Source organism: Eumetopias jubatus, unplaced genomic scaffold, assembly GCF_037043125.1.
Source record: "Eumetopias jubatus isolate StellerSeaLion01/CBP00866 unplaced genomic scaffold, mEumJub1_p1.0 scaffold_8, whole genome shotgun sequence".
In the NCBI taxonomy this organism is placed as follows: domain Eukaryota; kingdom Metazoa; phylum Chordata; class Mammalia; order Carnivora; family Otariidae; genus Eumetopias; species Eumetopias jubatus.
Window position 1 is genome coordinate 23,904,021 of NW_028274814.1, and position 19,013 is coordinate 23,923,033.

A 19,013-nucleotide genomic window follows, 5' to 3' on the forward strand; every position below is an offset into this window, starting at 1 on the left:
ATGGGAGCTCTCCAACAGGCAGGTGGTTCAAATTCTGTTTTCCAAAGTTCATAATGAGATATAGGCCTGAGGTTTCAGCTTTTTAAAACGAAAAACCCAAAGCCAAGGGGTTTCAGTCCTGCTTCCCTGTCTCTGTGCCAATGGATGAATTTTTTTTCTTGTTCACCCTTTACTGAAGGAGCAAAAAACGGTCTCTTTTCCAAATCCTCACTTTATTTTGGCTTAATGCTTGGCCTCCAGTCCCATAAAGGGATTAAAAGCTATGCCCCTTATCAGCTCTGATAATGACCCCTAAAAGGTTTACCTACTTAACCCTCTGATGTTCCATCCTCTTTTCCATTTCTTGCATCTGGGATTTACCTTTGGTTTCTGTGAATTCAGCTATGCATTTAAATTTCTGTGCTATCGTTTATATTTTACCCAGCATCTCTAGGTAATTTGTAACAAAAGATTTTTCAAGTTACCTTAGCCTGCTACTTAGCTAAAACCAAAAACTAATGATCAGTTTCTTAAAGATCTTTCATAATTACAAACAAGAACATTCTGAATCTCATTTGAACATCTCTGCCAACCTGAACAGTACTAGCTATAATTAGTACCTACTAATCATTTTCATGTACACTTAGGAGCTTATTGTGTATGTGTGTCTGTGTGTATGTCTGTGTTTAAATCCCACTTCTAAATTTTTTTTCCTGGTTAAGTATTTTATTATAACTTGGGAAGATTTCTTTGAAATTTTCAACAAGGTAACAACAGAAAGTAGTATTAAATCAAAGTCACTGCTTTACAGTCCGGAGAGAAAGGAGACTCCTATATTGAATTATAATTATAGTTCCTCTAGCTAGCCATTAAAACTCCAAATACACAAATGTTATTAAATGATGAATGTTACATTATCCACAATGGAAATTACAAACTAAAAGAAATTCTCAGGTACAAAAATAGTAAAGATTTTATTTTGGAAAAAAAACAACAAAACCCAAAAGTCTATCCCGATGAAAGCTACTATCAAATTATACCAGTGCATTTTTAAAACATTTTGAAATTAGCCAGTTAATAGGAATTTTTGAGAGTAATGTTCCAGATCCAAATTTTTAAAGAGAAAAGAAAGGAAAAAAAAGTCTTAGCCCCAAACCGCAAGGACTGTGCTCAGCCAGCACTGATCACTGGCAGGCAGGAAGGCCATCTTTTTTCTTTCATTTCTATTCAAGGTACTGCCCAAATTATTCCCTCAGCTTCAACAAGATTGCATTTCCTGTCAGCCACGAGGTCTTAGCATAAACAGACCTATTCGTTATGCCCTAAACCATGTCTTAAGATTGACATACTTTTTTCTGTGAACTTCATAACTGTGATCAACATGTTTTTATCATGCTGTTCCAAATATTTCACACACCGAAAGAGAACAAATGTAATACATTCAATGATAAGGATGTGGGTGTGTGGAACAGAGGGGAACACAATCAGGAAAATATGGATGTACTCTAGGATACAGATGAGGTGGAATATGTCCCCTGCTTTGTTACAAGGAAAGGAGGAGAGGACCAGAGAAGGGTACATGTGCCTGTACTGTGCTGGGCTGTGCTACAATTCAGAAACAGACTACAAGAAAGAGCTAGATGGAGATGAAAACAGAGACTATGCTAATGGAAAACTTTTTTTTTTTTTTAAGATTTTATTTATTTATTTGACAGAGAGAGACACAGCGAGAGAGGGGACACAAGCAGGGGGAGTGGGAGAGGGAGAAGCAGGCTTCCCGCCGAGCAGGGAGCCCGATGCGGGGCTCGATCCCAGGACCCCGGAATCATGACCTGAGCCGAAGGCAGACACTTAACACCTGAGCCACCCAGGTGCCCTGCTAGTGGAAAACTTTTAAGTTGAAGATGAATCCTATGTGTTGGGGCTAAGGGGTGAGATTCTGGCACTGGACGTACAGATTTACAATTACCTACTCACAGGCTATGAGCTGGGCCTCTAATTTGGGCCAGTCACATGGCAGGAGTGGGGGAAGGAGAATCACACTATTGGCATACTCTGAGAATAATACCTACGTGAATTTACTCTAGGCAACTTAGATATTACCTAAGTCCATTGGCTGAGATTACAATTTCACCATTTTTATAAGTAGTGAGAAAACATCTTTATTAAAGCTTTCTGAAGTGGCTGTAAACACAATAACTAATGTTTTAAAGTGGCATACCACCCTAGATATTTACTAGGGCACAAGTCTGATTGGTAAGCTTTTTTTAAAAGTTGGAAGGTTACATCATACCTCACTGTAAACACTTACTAAGTATAAGAAAAAGTGTAAATTATGGGCAAGAAAAACCAAATGCAGAACCATGGAACCTTAAGCGTCAAAGTTCTGGTGGTGTAGAATATTGTTCATGAGGAACCAAGAGAACCAGGTTAAGGTACTGGTGCAGATTCCATTCCAGATTTCACTGGTGGTGGAAAAACAAAGATAAAAGTAAAACGATACTGAACTAAGGATCATTGGGTACGTTCATCTGAATTTTCATAGAATTCTTCAAAAAGAGATAAAATATGCTATCTAAAATTAAAACAATCTACAGCAGAGAAAGTGTCATCTCATTAATCACAAGGTAAAGATTCTACCAGGTCCAACTTACACACAAAATTTCACTCCTGAGACTACTTGCTGAATTTTAGGATTAATAACCAGTTTCGTGATAATCTTAAGAATGCATACAAATTACGTCAAGCATAGCTGAGTTAAATTACTAAGACAAGTGAAATTTCCTGACCTCTAATCAAATCTATCTTGTGGGTGACAAATCCCTCAGAGAAACACTTAATGGATTAATTTTTTCACTCGCTCAGCCCTATCTTCCAAGTGCCAATTGAATACTAGATATTATTTTCTTGCCTTGGCTGACTGAAGTGACACTTAATCAATAAAATAATTACTGAAAGCAGCCTTGAGACTCAACAAGTCTAACGACATAAAATGTTTCTATCTGGGCAAATAGTTTGCTCAGTGAATCTAGTGCAGACAGACTGTGTTAAATGTGTCATAGTGCAACTTCCACTTTTTAAAGCTTCCTATGTACAATAACCAGTTGAGGAACAGGAAAAATAAGAGTACTTAATACTCTGTATCAGCTTACAACTGTGACAGAGTACAGCTTGTCTCCCTCGAGCTATTCCCAACCTTCATCCTTGCTAACACAGTTGTGACTGCTGGATCAGGTAGCACTTGTATTCTGCATCCCAGGGATGCGTGTGTTGGCTTAATCCAAGCAGTCCTCAAGGCGTGGGCCTGCACAAGCATCATCAGGATAACCTGGGAACTTCTTCGAAATTATATTCTTGGGCCCCACTCCCAGCTTACTGAACCAGAACTTTGGGGAGGGGACCAGCAATCTGTGTTTCATCAAACTCTTTAGATGATCCTGATGCGTGCTAACGTCTGACAGCCCTGGTCTAAACCAGTCATTGCAATTCTGTTCCCTCTGCCAACTGCTGGATTAGGCTGGGTCTCTGTATGACCAATGAGCCTACAGAAGTCTCCTGGGAAGCTTCCAGAATGCTTTACTTGCTCACATCCAGAGAGGAGTGAGAGGAAACACACCACCCCTTCTATTTTTGGTTCAGATACGGTCATGTCTTCACGTGATGCCCAGAACTGTAGCATCAATCTTGAAACCAGTGGGCGATAATCCCAAATACCACATCAGTAAGCCAAGCATGAGCACAGGGGAAAAACTGGAAGAGCCTGGCTCCGTGGAGACCTTGAGGAGCAACTCAATTAACCCCAGAAATACCCATGCTCTAGAGTGCCTGTTAAATAATATACTTTTTAAAACTCTGTATGTGTAAAATGCTTTTTTTTTAAAGATTTTATTTATTTATTTGACAGACAGACACAGAGAGAGAGGGAACATAACCAGGGGGAGTGGGAGAGGGAGAAGCAGGCTTCCCACCGAGCAGGGAGCCCGATGGGGCGCTCAATCCCAGGACCCTGGGATCATGACCTGAGCCGAAGGCAGACGCTTAACGAATGAGCCACACAGGTGCCCCTGTGTAAATTACTTTTAGTTGGCCTTCTGTTATCTTGCAATCCTGACTGGAATATCTTTCTTTTTTTGAGGTAAGCCCCAAAATAGTATAAACAATATAATGTCACTTTTATAATATTATATAATCTTATACATATCACAGATAATTATATAACTCCATGTCTTTTTACATTCTACATTTATACTTATTGTTTTTATTTATACTATTTTTATTATATAATAAATTCTTACAAAATTAAATTCTTTATGATATTCTGTATTTTAATTTGAAGCATTTTTAAAAGGAGGAATTTATGACTTTACTAAGTGAAAATACAGAAACCATTTAGAATGGCATTACTGAAATTATATTCTGGTTTTGGTTCTACTAACTAGTTTGTGGGAACAAACAACCAAGCAGATTTAGGCCTCAATTTTCTAGCCTATAGAAGGAAAGAGATTAAATTACTGACACAATCCTGTCTAGTTTAAAGGATTACACTCCAAATTTAATCTTTCAGGGGTCCTTAAAGGCCTATGCAACAAAAGTTCATCTTTCGCCAAAGATCCCATCAATACAGATTTTTACAGTGACAAGACTTACAGTTCTGCAGCCTCCTACCGACAAATACTTCCAGAAGGGGCTGACTAATTAGAGCCGCCCAGCTGAAAGGCCGCAAGCTCGGTACTTGGGGTTTGTTCCTGCCAACTCCCAATTATTTAGACTAGGAGAAGCATGGTATTCTGTGAGTAAACACACTTAATCCCAGGCCTCAAATTCACTTGCTGACTTAACTTCCCTCCCATGCAAAAGTCAAAGAGCACAGAAGGCCAAAATAGCTGACTGCTATTTTGACCTTCTACTGGACTTGCGTTAGATTCACACACCACGAAGAGGGAGAGGTGGGCTGGGGAGCAGCAGCAGTCCACCAAGCCACAAAGATGGTTTAAAAAAAACATCAGCCACAGAGAATTAAAAGTGACTTAGAGTAATTTTTGTGAAGGAAAAGATGTCCTCGTACTCTCACTGCACCTAGTGTTAAAGGTACACGGAAACCCCTATCTGATGAAATAACAGGTACAGAGCATTTTTAATGTTAATATATTTTAAGACCTCTTTATTTAAAGCATTAGGTATTTAAAAGCTTTATAATGGACAAAGAAGACAGCGACTACTTCCTCGAATCAGAGGGCCTCTCCTAGAAGAGAAATGCCACAGCATTATTACAACAACAGGGGCCGCCAAACACCTAGTAACATCTGTGCCAACGTGACCACAAAAGGTGGAGGACAATGAAATACCAAAACAATATAAAGCTTTACTCTGTAAATGAACCAGAAATATCAATACTGGTAAACTCCTTTTATAATAAACTTACAATTTAACCAGACTCATTTATTATCACCAAACTTCATTCCCTTCATTCTTATAATACTAAAAACAATGGCCACGCTACACAACTCAGAGGCAAAAGACTAGGTGCACAACTGACATGCAGTGAATTTATTTTTTTGTGCCAGGCTTCTCTTCAAAAAAGGATCTGAAGCTGAAATGGGGTGAATGGGCAGGGCAGACTCCATGGACGGATGGGGAAGAAGTGGTATGTGTACACAGTATTTGCACCCCTATTCACCTGCTTAGTTGCTGGATTTTGTGATATGCTTTAGAGATCAGTTTAAATATTAGTTTAAGTGTGATAACTGGTTTGTTTATGATGGGTAAGATGGGAAATCTAGAAGAATACCTATTTAATGACAGAACAAGAGAGCATAAAGAGCTCACCGGCAGGTCAAGAGTGCAAGTAGGTTACCTGCCTATGAGTTCTTTAGCTAAAGAGTAACTGGCAAAGAAAGGAAAACAGCAATTCCCCTTCCTGAAATGTATGCTGAGAAAAAAATTAGGAACATGCACAAAAATTTAGCTCGGGGATATTCACTGTAGGACTATATAAAAATAGAAGGCTGATCAAACAAATCATGGTGTAGCTATCCAGTGGAATACCATTAAAGTAATTTTAAACAATGATGCATATAAGTATTTAATGCATATTTAATACACATAAAGATATTAGCTATATACTGCAGACTACTAATGAATATGAACTACAGGACCCCATTTTTGTCTTAAAATATCACAATATGGTTAGAGACAGGTGTATTTATATTATACGTATGCACAGAAAGAATTCTGAAACTACATAAAACCAACTGTAGTGAGATCATGGGTGCTTCTACATTTCCTGTTTTTGTTTAGCTCAAATTCTTAATTTTGTTTTTCTATGATAAGCATATACTGATTTTACATGAGAAAAAAAATCACCAAATTAATAGGCAGATACAAAGAAAGCCCTTGATATTTATGAATATTCATTTACTATCAAAGGAAAAGAAAGGTCTGCTTTAATAGGTCTTGTTATATGGAACTGCTGTTGTGTTGTTGGTTTGTTTTTCTTTTAAGATTTGAGAGAGAGAGCACAAGTGGGATGGAGGGGCAGAGGGAGAGGGAGAAGCAGGCTCCCTGCTGAGCAGGGAGCCGGACATGGGGCTCGATCGCCGGACGTGAGCTGAAGTCAGACGCTTAACTGACTGAGCCACCCAGGTGCCCCGGAACTATTGTTTTTAACGGTACTAGAAGTAATGGGATTTCATCTTCAGCAAAACTCTCCTAAGTACAGAAACTACTGACATGGGAGATCAAGAGACATACTTACGGCTGAGTGAAGTCATGAGTGATGAAATCAGAACTCTTGAACAACAGAAAGATGTCGCTGAGGGTTTTACATTTCAGAGAACTGTTCATTGCTATCCAGTATGCATCCTAAATAATGATAATAAAGCACACGCAATTTAGCATATATTTCAAGTCGGTTGCTATGAATGAGGCTCAGGCCTATATACAAAACTGATAATGCACACTACTTTCAAAGAAAAAGTTCAGGTGAGACATTTTAGCTATACCGTTCAATGTCAAATCACACTTCAGAACGACCGAGTGCAGGGCCACTGCATGTTGCATGCTGGGTTATGAACACTGAGCCGTTAAGGCCCTCACCTTCCCACTCAGGCCCAAGCACTTCCCCGCGTTTGTCTTACTGATGATGAAAGAGGGGTGAAGACCATATAAGAAGCGCTGACACTTCAGCTAAAAAGTCAAGATGCAAAGAAAGAGCCTGACCAGCTACTCTCCAAGAAAAAGGAGATCCTTTCTCTCTTCTTGCTCCTGGGTAGTGACAGCCGGGACACCTGTAGTGTGAGGACTGGAGCAGTTCAGACCCATGTCTACCAAATCAGGGACAGAGGAGATGAGAGATTCTGAACCACTGCAGCTTTCAGTGGTGAATGTCTCCTACCAAAAACAGGTAAGAAGAGCAGGCACACCAGGCACAAAGCTTGGCAAAACACACCTCAAAATGACAGAATAATTAAGTCATTTATTAAACATACTTCTTCCACAGATCAGACACAGGGCAGTAATCTAACTTTGAGAAAACAAACGATTGCAAAAAACTATGTAATTATCCACACATGAAAGACAGCCGTGGCACCTGGCAGGCACACAAAAATAAAATATAAATGAACAAATGAGTAACTTCAAACCACAAATAATCTACCATTCGTAAGTGGAAAGCCCCAGCCCAGCTCAGCAGTAAGAAATGATTCAAATTACTGCTCATATACAAACTAAAAATGAGTTTTAATAATTTCTTTATAATAATTTTTACAATTTCTCCCAGTGAAAAAGATGATGAACTTCTGGTTGAGAATGGCACACTGGCCAGAGATTTAATTCCACTGAAGCAACAGCAGATGCACAGAAAACCATGAACTCCAGGGAAGGCAAAAGGGTGAACGAGGACGCTAAGTCATCCTGTACGGTATCCATCCAAGGTGCACAGAGTATCTGCGTTACCAGAGTAGCAGAAACACTGCGTCCTGACCTAAGCGAAACAGGACGGTACTCGAATGAGAGTGGAATATAAAGCAGCGGGAGCGGGAGGTGAGAGGACAGAACCTCGTCCCGGAGGGGGCGGCAACAGCGAACACGGACAGCCAAAGGACGGAGCGGGGGAGGAACATAACCCAAGGATGAACTGCAACAGGGGCAGCAGCTGCCTCCGGGGAGTGAGCAATGGGGAAGCCAAGGACGTGTCAGGACCTGCTGGTGTGGGGAGCAAGAGTCCAGCTCTTTTAAAAATGTAAACGATGTAAATGTGGAACTAATTTTAATCAGTAAAAATAAAGGACAGATTAGGTACAACTTGTCGTTCGTCTTAGAATAAGAAAAGAAAGGCACATGGGATGCTTTTGAAAATGCAAGGAAGTCTTTGATTCCTTAAGCGAACTTTGCTGCCATCGTGGTTTCCTACTGGATTAGAAAAAAGAGCGAATTTTTCCATAGACCTTGACGTAAAAAAAAAATCTTGTCAATGCAATGTCGTAATGATAAAACACAATTTAAGAAAATGTCAGCTGATTTCCCGAATGGCTCTATGTCTAGGTCCTGTGACATTTTAATTTTCATTATTTTTCAATAGAGAAAAATTTCTCTGTTACACTGAACAGCTGAAGTTTTGAAAGGGGCAGAGAATGACCTTCCTCTGATTCTAGCACGATCAGCAACACAAGAGGTTACAACGGTCTTTTAGCAAAATATATAGTATTTTATAGACTCGGGAAACTGCAAAATCAGGAAAGTAGGAGGGGGAAAATAAAAATAAATGCCACAGTGTTTTCCCTAGAATTAGGAATAAAATTCTAGGTCTTCTGTGGGCATATAAAAAGAAACGAATAGCAAAACAAAGAATATTCAAACAGTGAGAGATTTACTGATGTGTTCCTACCCTTGGGGCACTCCAGTTAAGCTTAGGAAATACACTGCCCCCCAGGGAATTGATAGCTTCTTGGACTTTCGTGGTGAACTCGGGAAATTCCGGTGCCTACAGAGAGAAAGGAGAAATCATTTAGACAGGTTGATAACATCACAATAAATACAGAAAACAAGATCAAAATCTCAAGGTTAAACAATTAAGCATGTTAAAAATAAGTTAGAATACAAATTACTATCAGAATTTCTGAACTGGAGCTAAATAAAATCAATGATCAAATATTTGCCAGAAAGGGAAAAAAATAACAAGTGCCCAAACGGTACTTTCCAAAAACAATCAAAACCCAGGAAGCTTAAAAGACAGATGTCACGAGGCATCTGGGGATGTGAGGAAGGACTGAATGGTTCTCTGGACATCTAAAGAACCAACAGTTATTAAGTGAAAAGACAGACGGAATGTCTCCTATACCCATATTCCAACGCTCCGAAATATCACCTCACATTTAAAGGGCCAGAAGCCTTTCTATCTAGAGGAAAAGATTCTTGGACATATCCCCAAAAGCCTTCAGGAGAATGAGAAATAAATGATGTGCTCAACTGTATTTAGACACTGCTATTTCCAGACAAGTTTTAATATAAACAAAACTCAAAAATAGGATGGTGCTGCAGTTAAAATGTTCTTTCCTTTTTGATTGATTTTAAAATGCACAGTTTATATATGCAAGTAACCAAAACGTCCTAAGTGTCATTTCAACCAGGAAGTAAAGAGAAATAGTGTGAAGAAACACTCTTCTGCACTCTTCTGTGAGTCTTATGTCCCTAGCTAAGGAGCCCATGAACATTATCAGAGAAAAGGGGACTAAGAGAATCGGAAGTGTAGCCTGCAAGGGGCAGAATACAAAAATATTAACAGGTTTGCTACAGTCACGGTATCCCTTTATATCTGCCGCCCCCTACTGGGCAACTGCAAATTTTGAAAAAGTCCAGTAATGACAAGTTCTTCCATAGGGGCAAAAGAGTTAGACTAGGTCTAGAATGAGCCAAACTACACACTGCAAAAATATACCAAATGGCTTCTGTTGACCCCCTTAATCTAATCCAGTTACAACGGAAAGAAAACTGTGTTAAGGGGCGCCTGGGTGGCTCAGTCGTTAAGCGTCTGCCTTCGGCTCAGGTCATGATCCCAGGGTCCTGGGATCGAGCCCACATCGGGCTCCCTGCTCTGCGGGAAGCCTGCTTCTCCCTCTCCCACTCCTCCTGATTGTGTTCCCTCTCTCGCTGTGTCTGTCAAATAAATAAATAAAATCTTTAAAAAAAAAAAAAGGCCTTTCCCCTTTAAAAAAAAAAAAAAAAAACTCTGTTAAGAGTCTGGGAAACAGGAGCACCTCGGTGGCTCAGTCAGTTGAGCGTCTGCCTTTTAAGCTCAGGTCACGATCTCAGGGTCCTGGGATGGAGCCCCGCATCAGGCTCCCTGCTCAATGGAAAGCCTGCTTCTCTCTCTCTCTGCTGTTCCCCCTGCTTGTGTGTTCTCTCTCTCCCTCTGTCAAGTAAGTCAAGTAAATAAAAAATCTTAAAAAAAAAAGTCTGGGAAACAGACCAAAAAACGTCAGTTTAAAACAAAAGGTGACCTATCCTCCAAACTAGAAACCAGCTTTAAGCAGTAAGCTAGTGAGTAAAGGAGGGAGAGATCACAGCAGACTGGACTGGACCCCCTTCCTTTCTGCTACAGATGTCTATGATCTCTAGACAGGTTGGCAGCATCTTTAGTATCTGCCACCGTGTCCATCTTCCATGTGACACTGTCAGCTTAGACACAGGAAATCAAACAGGAGCCATTCTGAGAGGCTTCCAAAATGAGTAACAGCCTGAGTCCTTTATCAACGATTTGCCTCTCCCCATGAGAAGGAATTATGATCTATGTTAAGCCAATAATTTCCTTATGATCCACTGAAGTTACTGATGTGGCTCAGCTAGGGTTCTATGCATAAAGACACTTAACTAAAATCTGCATTTGCAATATTTTCGATGAATGGTGTAGTCATACAAATTTTACAACATGAAAGGATTCATTCTTCAAAGAAAACAATTTAATTTTACCAACCCATAAAATTTCACATTGCTTTGTATTTATGTATTATATTTTGAGAAGTGACAGATTACCTCAAATCCTCAAATTATTCAACTTCAGGAAATCCTGCTATAAGGATCCTAAAACAAATTTAAATTATAAGAAGTTTATGTATTGTGGAGAAAAATGTGTGCTTCTGTGAAAGACTATGTATTATCTACCTACAGCATACCCTCTGGATTATCTGATTCTAGCTAGGTCTATGAGCTGTTTTATAACTTGGCAAACTGTAGGTTAAGTAATAACAATGAAAAGTAAAGTATTCCTATGGACATAAAAATTCTATCCTGCCTGACAGAGAGCCAGCTGTCTTCCCCCGACACATACCCTTGAGGGAGGCAAAACCAATTCTGCCTCATTTATGTATTCATTGCAGTATTTCTAATCTATAAATGTGTCTGTCCTTTGGATTCTCTTTGGAACCAGTTAAAACATCTGCCTAGATCCCCCATGAGTTAAATAAAACCTTCAACATGTGTTACAGTTTTATATCAATATGAAGTCATGATTCTACCTTTTTTCTGAGAATTACCTTTCAACAGATTTAACTAATAGAATTCTTTTAAGCTCATAGCTCAAGGAGTTGATTCAAATATGCAATATACCTCAGTTTTCCAGGAAAAGGTTCCTGTTGTGACTGATAAAATCTACATTTTTTATCATATCTGGGGACTTTCTGTGATCCAAACCCTCCTGTCTTTCCAACTACACCTACCATAGCCATTTTTTTTGATTACGAAATATTTAAAATATAAAAAAAATATATACACCTGTGTTCCTGGATCCATACACTCAGCAGTTTGGTATACTTAACCCAGACTTTTAAATTTCTTTCTTTTTTTTTTAAAGATTTATTTATTTGAGAGAGCGAGAATGAGAGAGCGAGCACATGAGAGGGGAGAGGGTCAGAGGGAGAAGCAGGCTCCCCGCCAAGCAGGGAGCCCGACGCAGGACTCGATCCCGGGACTCCAGGATCGTGACCTGAGCCGAAGGCAGTCGCCCAACCAACTGAGCCCCCCAGGCGCCCGACTTTTAAATTTCTTAAGGGAACAAGGTTACAATATAAATGAAGCTTCTTACCTCCTTACTCTCTTCCCTAATCCTAACCCTTCCCCTCCCCAAAGGCAACCAGCATTACAGACTTGGGCGTATTCTTCCAGAATCATGATTTATACTTAGTAATAATACATGCCTGTCCGTTAATTATAGCATTTTAAAAATTTAACATAACTGCTGTCATTGATATGTATACTTTTAGCAAACTGCTCTCACTTTTGAGATTTACCCCCCTCAACTGAGTTTTCCCATTTTTAATTCCGTGTTTCTGTATCTAGATCAACGGACTATTACCACTCATCAAAGCTTATATTTCCCTCGTTGGGCCTTGGCCCACATTCCTTACTAAGAGTCTTCTGCCATGAATGTTCCCCTGCTCAACAACATCTAGTTCCACCCAGCGAAACCCAAATCACTTTAGTAACTTTTTATTTTGAAATAATTTCAGACTTTAAGAAGCATTAAAAGAAGAGTAATAAGAATTTCCATATACTCCTCAGCCAGGCGTTTATCACGTTTGTTTTATCTCTCCCCATCCCCAAACTCTCTCTCTTACAGATCTATGCAGATGTGTGCATTTATTTACATATATGCACATATAAAACAATTTTTTTCTTACATTCTTAAAGTATGTAGAAGTCATGATGCCCTTTTACCCCCAAATACTTCAGTATGTTTCCTAAAAGAGCAGTAACATTCTTTTACAGAACCTAGCAAAATTATCAAAGTCAGGGAGCTAACACTGATAGAATACCATTATCTCATTTACAGATCTTATTCAAAATGTACCCATTTTCCCAATGTCTTTTATAGCAGAAGAAAAACCTTTCTTTCTGACTGAGGCTCCAGTCTAGAATCGCACCACTGCATTTAGCTGTCACATCTGTGCAATCTTTAATCTGTACCAGTGCTTCCTTCTGTTGTCCTTTATCTTTCATGACCTTGACATTTTTGAAGAGTACTGGCAGTTATTCTGTGTAATTTCCAAAAAATTGCATTTGCTGGAGGTTTCCTCATCATTAGATTTAGGTTATGCATGTTTGGCAGGTGATGTGTCCTTCTTAGTGCATCATCAGGAGGTATCAGGAGGTACACAATGTAGGTCTGTCCCATCACTGGCAAGGTTAACTTTGATCACTTGGCTACCAGGTCCTTACACTGTAAACTTACTATTTTCGTCTTTATAAAGAAGTAATTTTGGTGGAAATACCTTGAGAATATTCAAGCATCCTCTTTCTCATCAAATACTCACCCACGAGTTTTAACATCTATTCCATCAATTATTACTGTGACGGTTGCCAAATGGTGATTTCCAATTCTGTAATTCCTTCTACATTTGTGAGCTGGTGCCTTTACTACTATAAAGGGCTTTCCTTTCTGCTCCCATTTATTGAATATAGCCATTTATTTGTCAGTATGGGATCACAGACCACTGATCTTAGCAAATGGCTATACTCTACTAATATCCCTGTTTTGACACTCAGCTATTTGGCCAGTGGGAACCCATCTGAGCTGGCCTCTGTGTCCTTTCTGTCATGTCTACCTCATTCTTACTTTCTGACACAAGCTGTCACAAGTTCATCTTCACTTTCCTACCCACAGCGCTGACTTTCTCCAAGGAGCTTCAATTCCTTTTAGTTGAGAAGGTATCTAGAAACCAAGATCAGGGCACTGGGTATGCTCACTGCTACCATGATGTCACCATATCACTGCTCCCAGTCCTTAGTGAATGGAGTATGGTAGATAAACACACATAAATTACTAATTTCCCTATCTAGCCATCTATTAGAAAGCATGAGTTGACACTGATAATCCTCACCACTTTTAGGGTCCAGGTCAAATATCATGTGTCCCTTTACTCATTTCTAGATGACCTCAGTTCTAACTGTTCTCTGTTCTGATAGCTCTGTCATCTACTCCCAAACTGAGACATCTTCCCTGGTTTATAAACTCCCTAATGGGAGGAATCAAACCAAATTCATCTTTGTTCAGAATCCACTATAGTGCCCTGAATATAGGAGATAACTAAGATGCATGTTTAACTGAACAGGATTTTCAGAAACAGAGAGTGACTGACTTGCACGATATCCAGAGTAAAATAAACCATGGAAACTTGCCCTTTCTGTATATGTTGGCATGCTTTTTATACAGGAAATATATTGGTTTAGGCATCGCCACTTACTTTTCTTATATCAGGTCTCTTCCATTAAAATAAACAGAAGTATCTTCTTTAGAATTGTATTCGACTATAACCTTCCCTAAAACTAGTTTCCCTTGTGCCTTGTGTATATTTGGAGGGAACTGTATAAAAACCTTTCTATCTCAAGGTATAAGAAGTTTCTTCTTATCTACTGTATTTTCAGAAACACATGTTTTACTGCACTCATTCCTTTAAAAATATTATTAAAAATATATTTCAAGTTGAATTAGACAACAGCATTCTTAACCTGAAAGACTATAATACACTCAAATCAACTTCTACATTTTTATATAAGGTATTGGTTAAAGCCACACACTTCTCTACTTTCACTTGAAAGAAACTGTAATTTTTATGCCATTTAAATATAGTTGAATAAGTGACTACATATTTCACTTTTAGGTTCCAAATATCTGGGAACCTCAAAGTTCAATGTTAGACTTCATTACTTTTTTCAGAGCTCAACAGAAACAAGGCAAAGCACCAACTATGCACTTAAAATATTTCCTTTGAAATCAAAGGGAAAAAAGGGCAGGCCATGTTTGCCTATAAACAATGATTAAGGTTATTTTTCAAAATAATAGATCAAAGCCAACAGAGAAACATACATTTCAAACAGTGAGTGGAAGGGAATTGAGAGAGATGTGTACTGAAACCCTGAAGCCCCTCATGTGGCAGTGTGAGGCTGTCCCCACACTGGCATGGCTCTGCTCTTACCGTAAGTGTAGCCGTGTTCTCATCATCCGACCACTGAACGAAGGGAAAAGAAACAAAATATTAAATGTGGATAGTGTACGGGCTTCCAAAAAGCAATGCTCTATCTAAAAATTGTACATAAAAGAGAAAGACATCTCTTTCTGAACACAAACTACATGTCAAAGTGTGGTTTTCATGTAATTTCTCACTTTACCAAATGTACGCTAAGACGTAAATATCAGAACCATTTCAGGGATCATTTAAATTACAATAGTCTATAGAATGGATTATTTTTTTTGAACCAACCTGTATTTCTTCTGCCTCATCATCACTGTCTGGTTGAGAATGTGTTGGTGGATCTTCCCTAGAAGAAAATAAAACAAAAATTAAGCAAGAAAAATGCTTCAGTACCATGTATGTAGTCATAATTTCAGGTATATTGACTACACATGGGGAAAAAAAAAGCCTCAGAACTGGAGGTTAGGAAAAGTTCATTTTTTGAGGGACACCTGGGGGCTCAGTTAGTTAAGCATCTGCCTTCAGTTCATGATCTCGGGGTCCTGGAATCAAGCCCCACGTCAGGCTCCCTGCTCAGCGGGAGTTGCTTCTCCCTCTCCCTCTGCCCCTCCATCCCACTCATGCTGTCGCTCTCTCTCAAATAAATTAATTAAAATATTTTTTTAAAAAGTTCATTTTTTGAGACAGAAACTAATAAAAGTTAATATAAAATTAATGAGTACACTTCCAATAAGAGACGGCAGAAGAAACACTTTCTGCCCTCTTCTCAGAAATCACTAGAACCAAGGAAAAGAAAAACTCAAACTCCAGCTCTGAGGACACGAGCAATCATCTACAACTCTGAATCCCAATATATGAGAAAAGCTGCCACAGACAAGGAAGATCAAGTGAGATGAAGAAGCCAAAAGGATTCATCCAAAGAGCTGTTCTACCGAAGAGATGGAATACCCCCAAAAGGCAAAATCAAGAATCTTTTGCTTACATGTGAAAACAGAGCATGTGGGCTGGTGTCGAGAACTACCCTGGATCCTGAGGTTTGCTGGAGTGGTGGGGGGTGGGAGGGATGGGGTGGCTGGGTGATGGACATTGGGGAGGGTATGTGCTATGACTGTGAATTGTATAAGACTGATGAATCACAGACCTGTACCCCTGAAACTAGTAACACATTATATGTTAATAAAAAAAAAAACGTGTTCCTGAATAAAAATAATGGTTACCTTAAAATACTCCATCACTGGGGCGAATGGATGGCTCAGCTGGTTGAGCATCCGACTCGATTTCAGCTTAGGTCATGATCTCAGGGTTGTGAGATCGAGCCCTGTGTTGGGCTCCATGCTGGGTGTGGAGCCTACTTTAAAAAAGAAGGGGGAGGATTTACCTAAAATACTCCACCATACCCATCTCCCCAAATGTGGAGGGGAGAAGTGAGACAAAAATAGCAAACCTGATTATTGATGTAAGCTGAATGATGGGTAGGTGGGGTTTAATCATACTGTTCTCTCTCATATTGTGTTTGAAAATGTTCAGTGAAAAAGTTGAAATAAAATCTTTCCATGGAGGAAAAAATAGAATTACTCTGGATCTGGACGGGCACCACAGAAAGGTATGGGGGAAAGAGGGAAAGAAAAACTCGGACATGCTATCTATAAAGAAGCCTGTGAGCGAAGCACATGTTGAAAAGGACCATCTAGCAGACAATCTTCATTGTCTAGGGCGGAAACAAAGGCTGAAAACACTCAAGAGTATTCCCTCTCATCAACACTAAACCACAAATAATTGGCCTATGAAGAACTCACCACATCAATGAAAACAATAATAATCAGAACAAGAACTAGCATAGAATCTGTACCAAGAAACTGTAAAAAGGGAGAGAGAGGCTCCTGGTTGACCATGGGCATTTATCTATCCCTATGCTCCCTCTTGAAACTCCATTAAAATGGTAGAAAAAATCCCAAGGAAATAAAGGACCAAAAAGGAGACAACTGCAGAAAAGAGACAGCAATAAAAGTTTGGGAAACAGAAAGCCATTGAGGAGGATAACCCAGAGAGCAACAGGCAGAACCTAGACCTAACACAGATGATGAGTCCGAAGCTCTGGGCTACCAACAAGTGACCTGTGTGAAGTCCATAGAAGGGGCAGTAAGACATACACAGCCCTCCTCACCCTGCACACCCTAACAACTAATCCTCCTCCACGAACCAAAGAGGCTAAGGACTCAGGTCCATAATGCCCCAAAGAAAAATGAGGGTGAAATGCTAGAGTATGACAAGAAGCCATGTGAAAATCACACTAACACCGAGGTCACCAGTCCCCTTCCTCCCACCCTGCTCCCAGAAGACACAGAGATTACAAGATTCTTCTCTGTAGAATGTGAACCACCCAGGTGGACAGACCTACAGGTAAGCATTATCTGGAAAACTTCCATCAATACCTGCTGATTGCTGGCACTCTTAGTCAGCAAGCCCCACCTGGATACATAGTGAGTGAGTATGAGTGTTGAGCGTGTGTGTCCTCACTCTTAAATATGAATAAAAGCCTAGAATCATTAGAAAACTAAAGAAAGGCTCCAAGATGAAAAAAAAAAAATTTTTTTAAAAGGAGAGAGAAAAGGTATATGTAAGAAATAGACAATAAAGGGACCAGATGACAAATGTTTTTTTACATCATTAATATAAAGATAAAAGATAAAGAAGGTAAAAGATAAAAGAAGATACTGCATCCATGAGAGGAAAACAGGAAGCTGTAAGAAAGGAACAGAGGAGGGGCGCCTGGGTGGCTTAGTCAGTTAAGCATCTGACTCTTGATCTCAGCTCAGGCCTTGATCTCAGGGTCGTGAGTTCAAGCCCCACCTTGTGCTCCATGCTGGGCATGGAACGTACTTTAAAAAGATTTTTTTTCCAAAGACAAGAAAGAAAGAAAGAGAGAGAGAGAGAGAAAGAAAAGAAAAAGAAAGAAAAGAGAAAGAAAGAAAGAAAGAAAGAAAGAAAGAAAGAAAGAAAGAAAGAAAGAAAGAAGAAAGAAAGAGAAAGAAAGAAAAAGAGAAAGAAAGAAAGAAAGAAAGAAAGAAAGAAAGAAAGAAAGAAAGAAAAAGAAAGAAAGAAAGAAAGAAAGAAAGAAAGAAAGAAAGAAACAGAAAGAAAGAAAGAAAGAAAGAAAGAAAGAAAGAAAGAAAGAAAGAAAGAAAGAAAGAAAGAAAGAAAGAAAAGGAAGGAATGGAGGACAGGATTGAACCTGCAGAAATGAAAACATGGTCGCTGCTATTTAAAAATTCAAGAGGGCGCCTGGGTGGCTCAGCTGGTTAAGCGTCTGCCTTCGGCTCAGGTCATGATCCTGGAGTCCCGGGATTGAGTCCCACGTCAGGCTCCCTGCTCGGCGGGGAGTCTGCTTCTCCCTCTCACCCTCCCCCCTCTTGTGCTCTCTCTCTCTCTCAAATAAATAATTAATTAAATAAAAATTCAATAGAGGGGCACCTGGGGGCTCAGTGGATTAAGTGTCTGACTTCTGCTCAGGTCATGAATCCTCAGGGTCCTGGGACCAAGCCCCAGGGACAGGCTCCCTGCTCCGCGGGGAGTCTGCTTCTCCCTCTCCCTCTGCCTGCTGCTCCCCCTGCTTGTGCTCTCTCTCTTTCTCTGTGTCAAATAAATAAAATCTTTTTAAAAAAATTCAATAGAACGAATGGCAAAATGAAGGAAATTTCCCAGAAAGATTAAGAAGAGATAAACAACAGAGAATGAAATAAAATTCAGAGACTCCAACAAGATCCAGTTTCTAAATAACAGGAGTTCAAGAAAGAGAAACCAAAAAATAAGAGAAAATTGTCAAAGATATAGTATTTTTAAATGTTCCCAAACTGAAAAATACATCTCTAGAATGTAAGGGCTCACCAAGTACATAGCACAGTGAACGGTGGACTCAGGCAATGAGCAAAGATGGCCACAATAATTCTTCCCATCTAGTCTGACACGCTCCTCTGTGGGCAACTTTGCCACTCTTCCCACCAAAAAATGGCATTTATGTCCCCATTCCTTTAATTTAAACTGGCTTCAAGACTCATCGTGACCAACAAAATG

The 19,013-nt window shown here is 39.6% G+C and overlaps 1 protein-coding gene across 2 annotated transcripts in view; it reads right to left on the bottom strand.

Moving 5' to 3' along the window:
• The window catches only part of CDC123 (cell division cycle 123), a 57,198-nt gene that overhangs the window by 22,746 nt on the left and 15,439 nt on the right, over nucleotides 1-19,013 (bottom strand). For both annotated transcript variants that reach the window (XM_028114598.2, XM_028114599.2), the window contains exons 3-6: nucleotides 15,231-15,288; nucleotides 14,946-14,978; nucleotides 8,864-8,959; nucleotides 6,734-6,840 (exon numbers count right to left, since the gene is read on the bottom strand). In XM_028114598.2, the coding sequence (XP_027970399.1) occupies nucleotides 6,734-6,840; nucleotides 8,864-8,959; nucleotides 14,946-14,978; nucleotides 15,231-15,288 (294 nt within the window). The remainder of the gene's footprint in view (nucleotides 1-6,733; nucleotides 6,841-8,863; nucleotides 8,960-14,945; nucleotides 14,979-15,230; nucleotides 15,289-19,013) is intronic.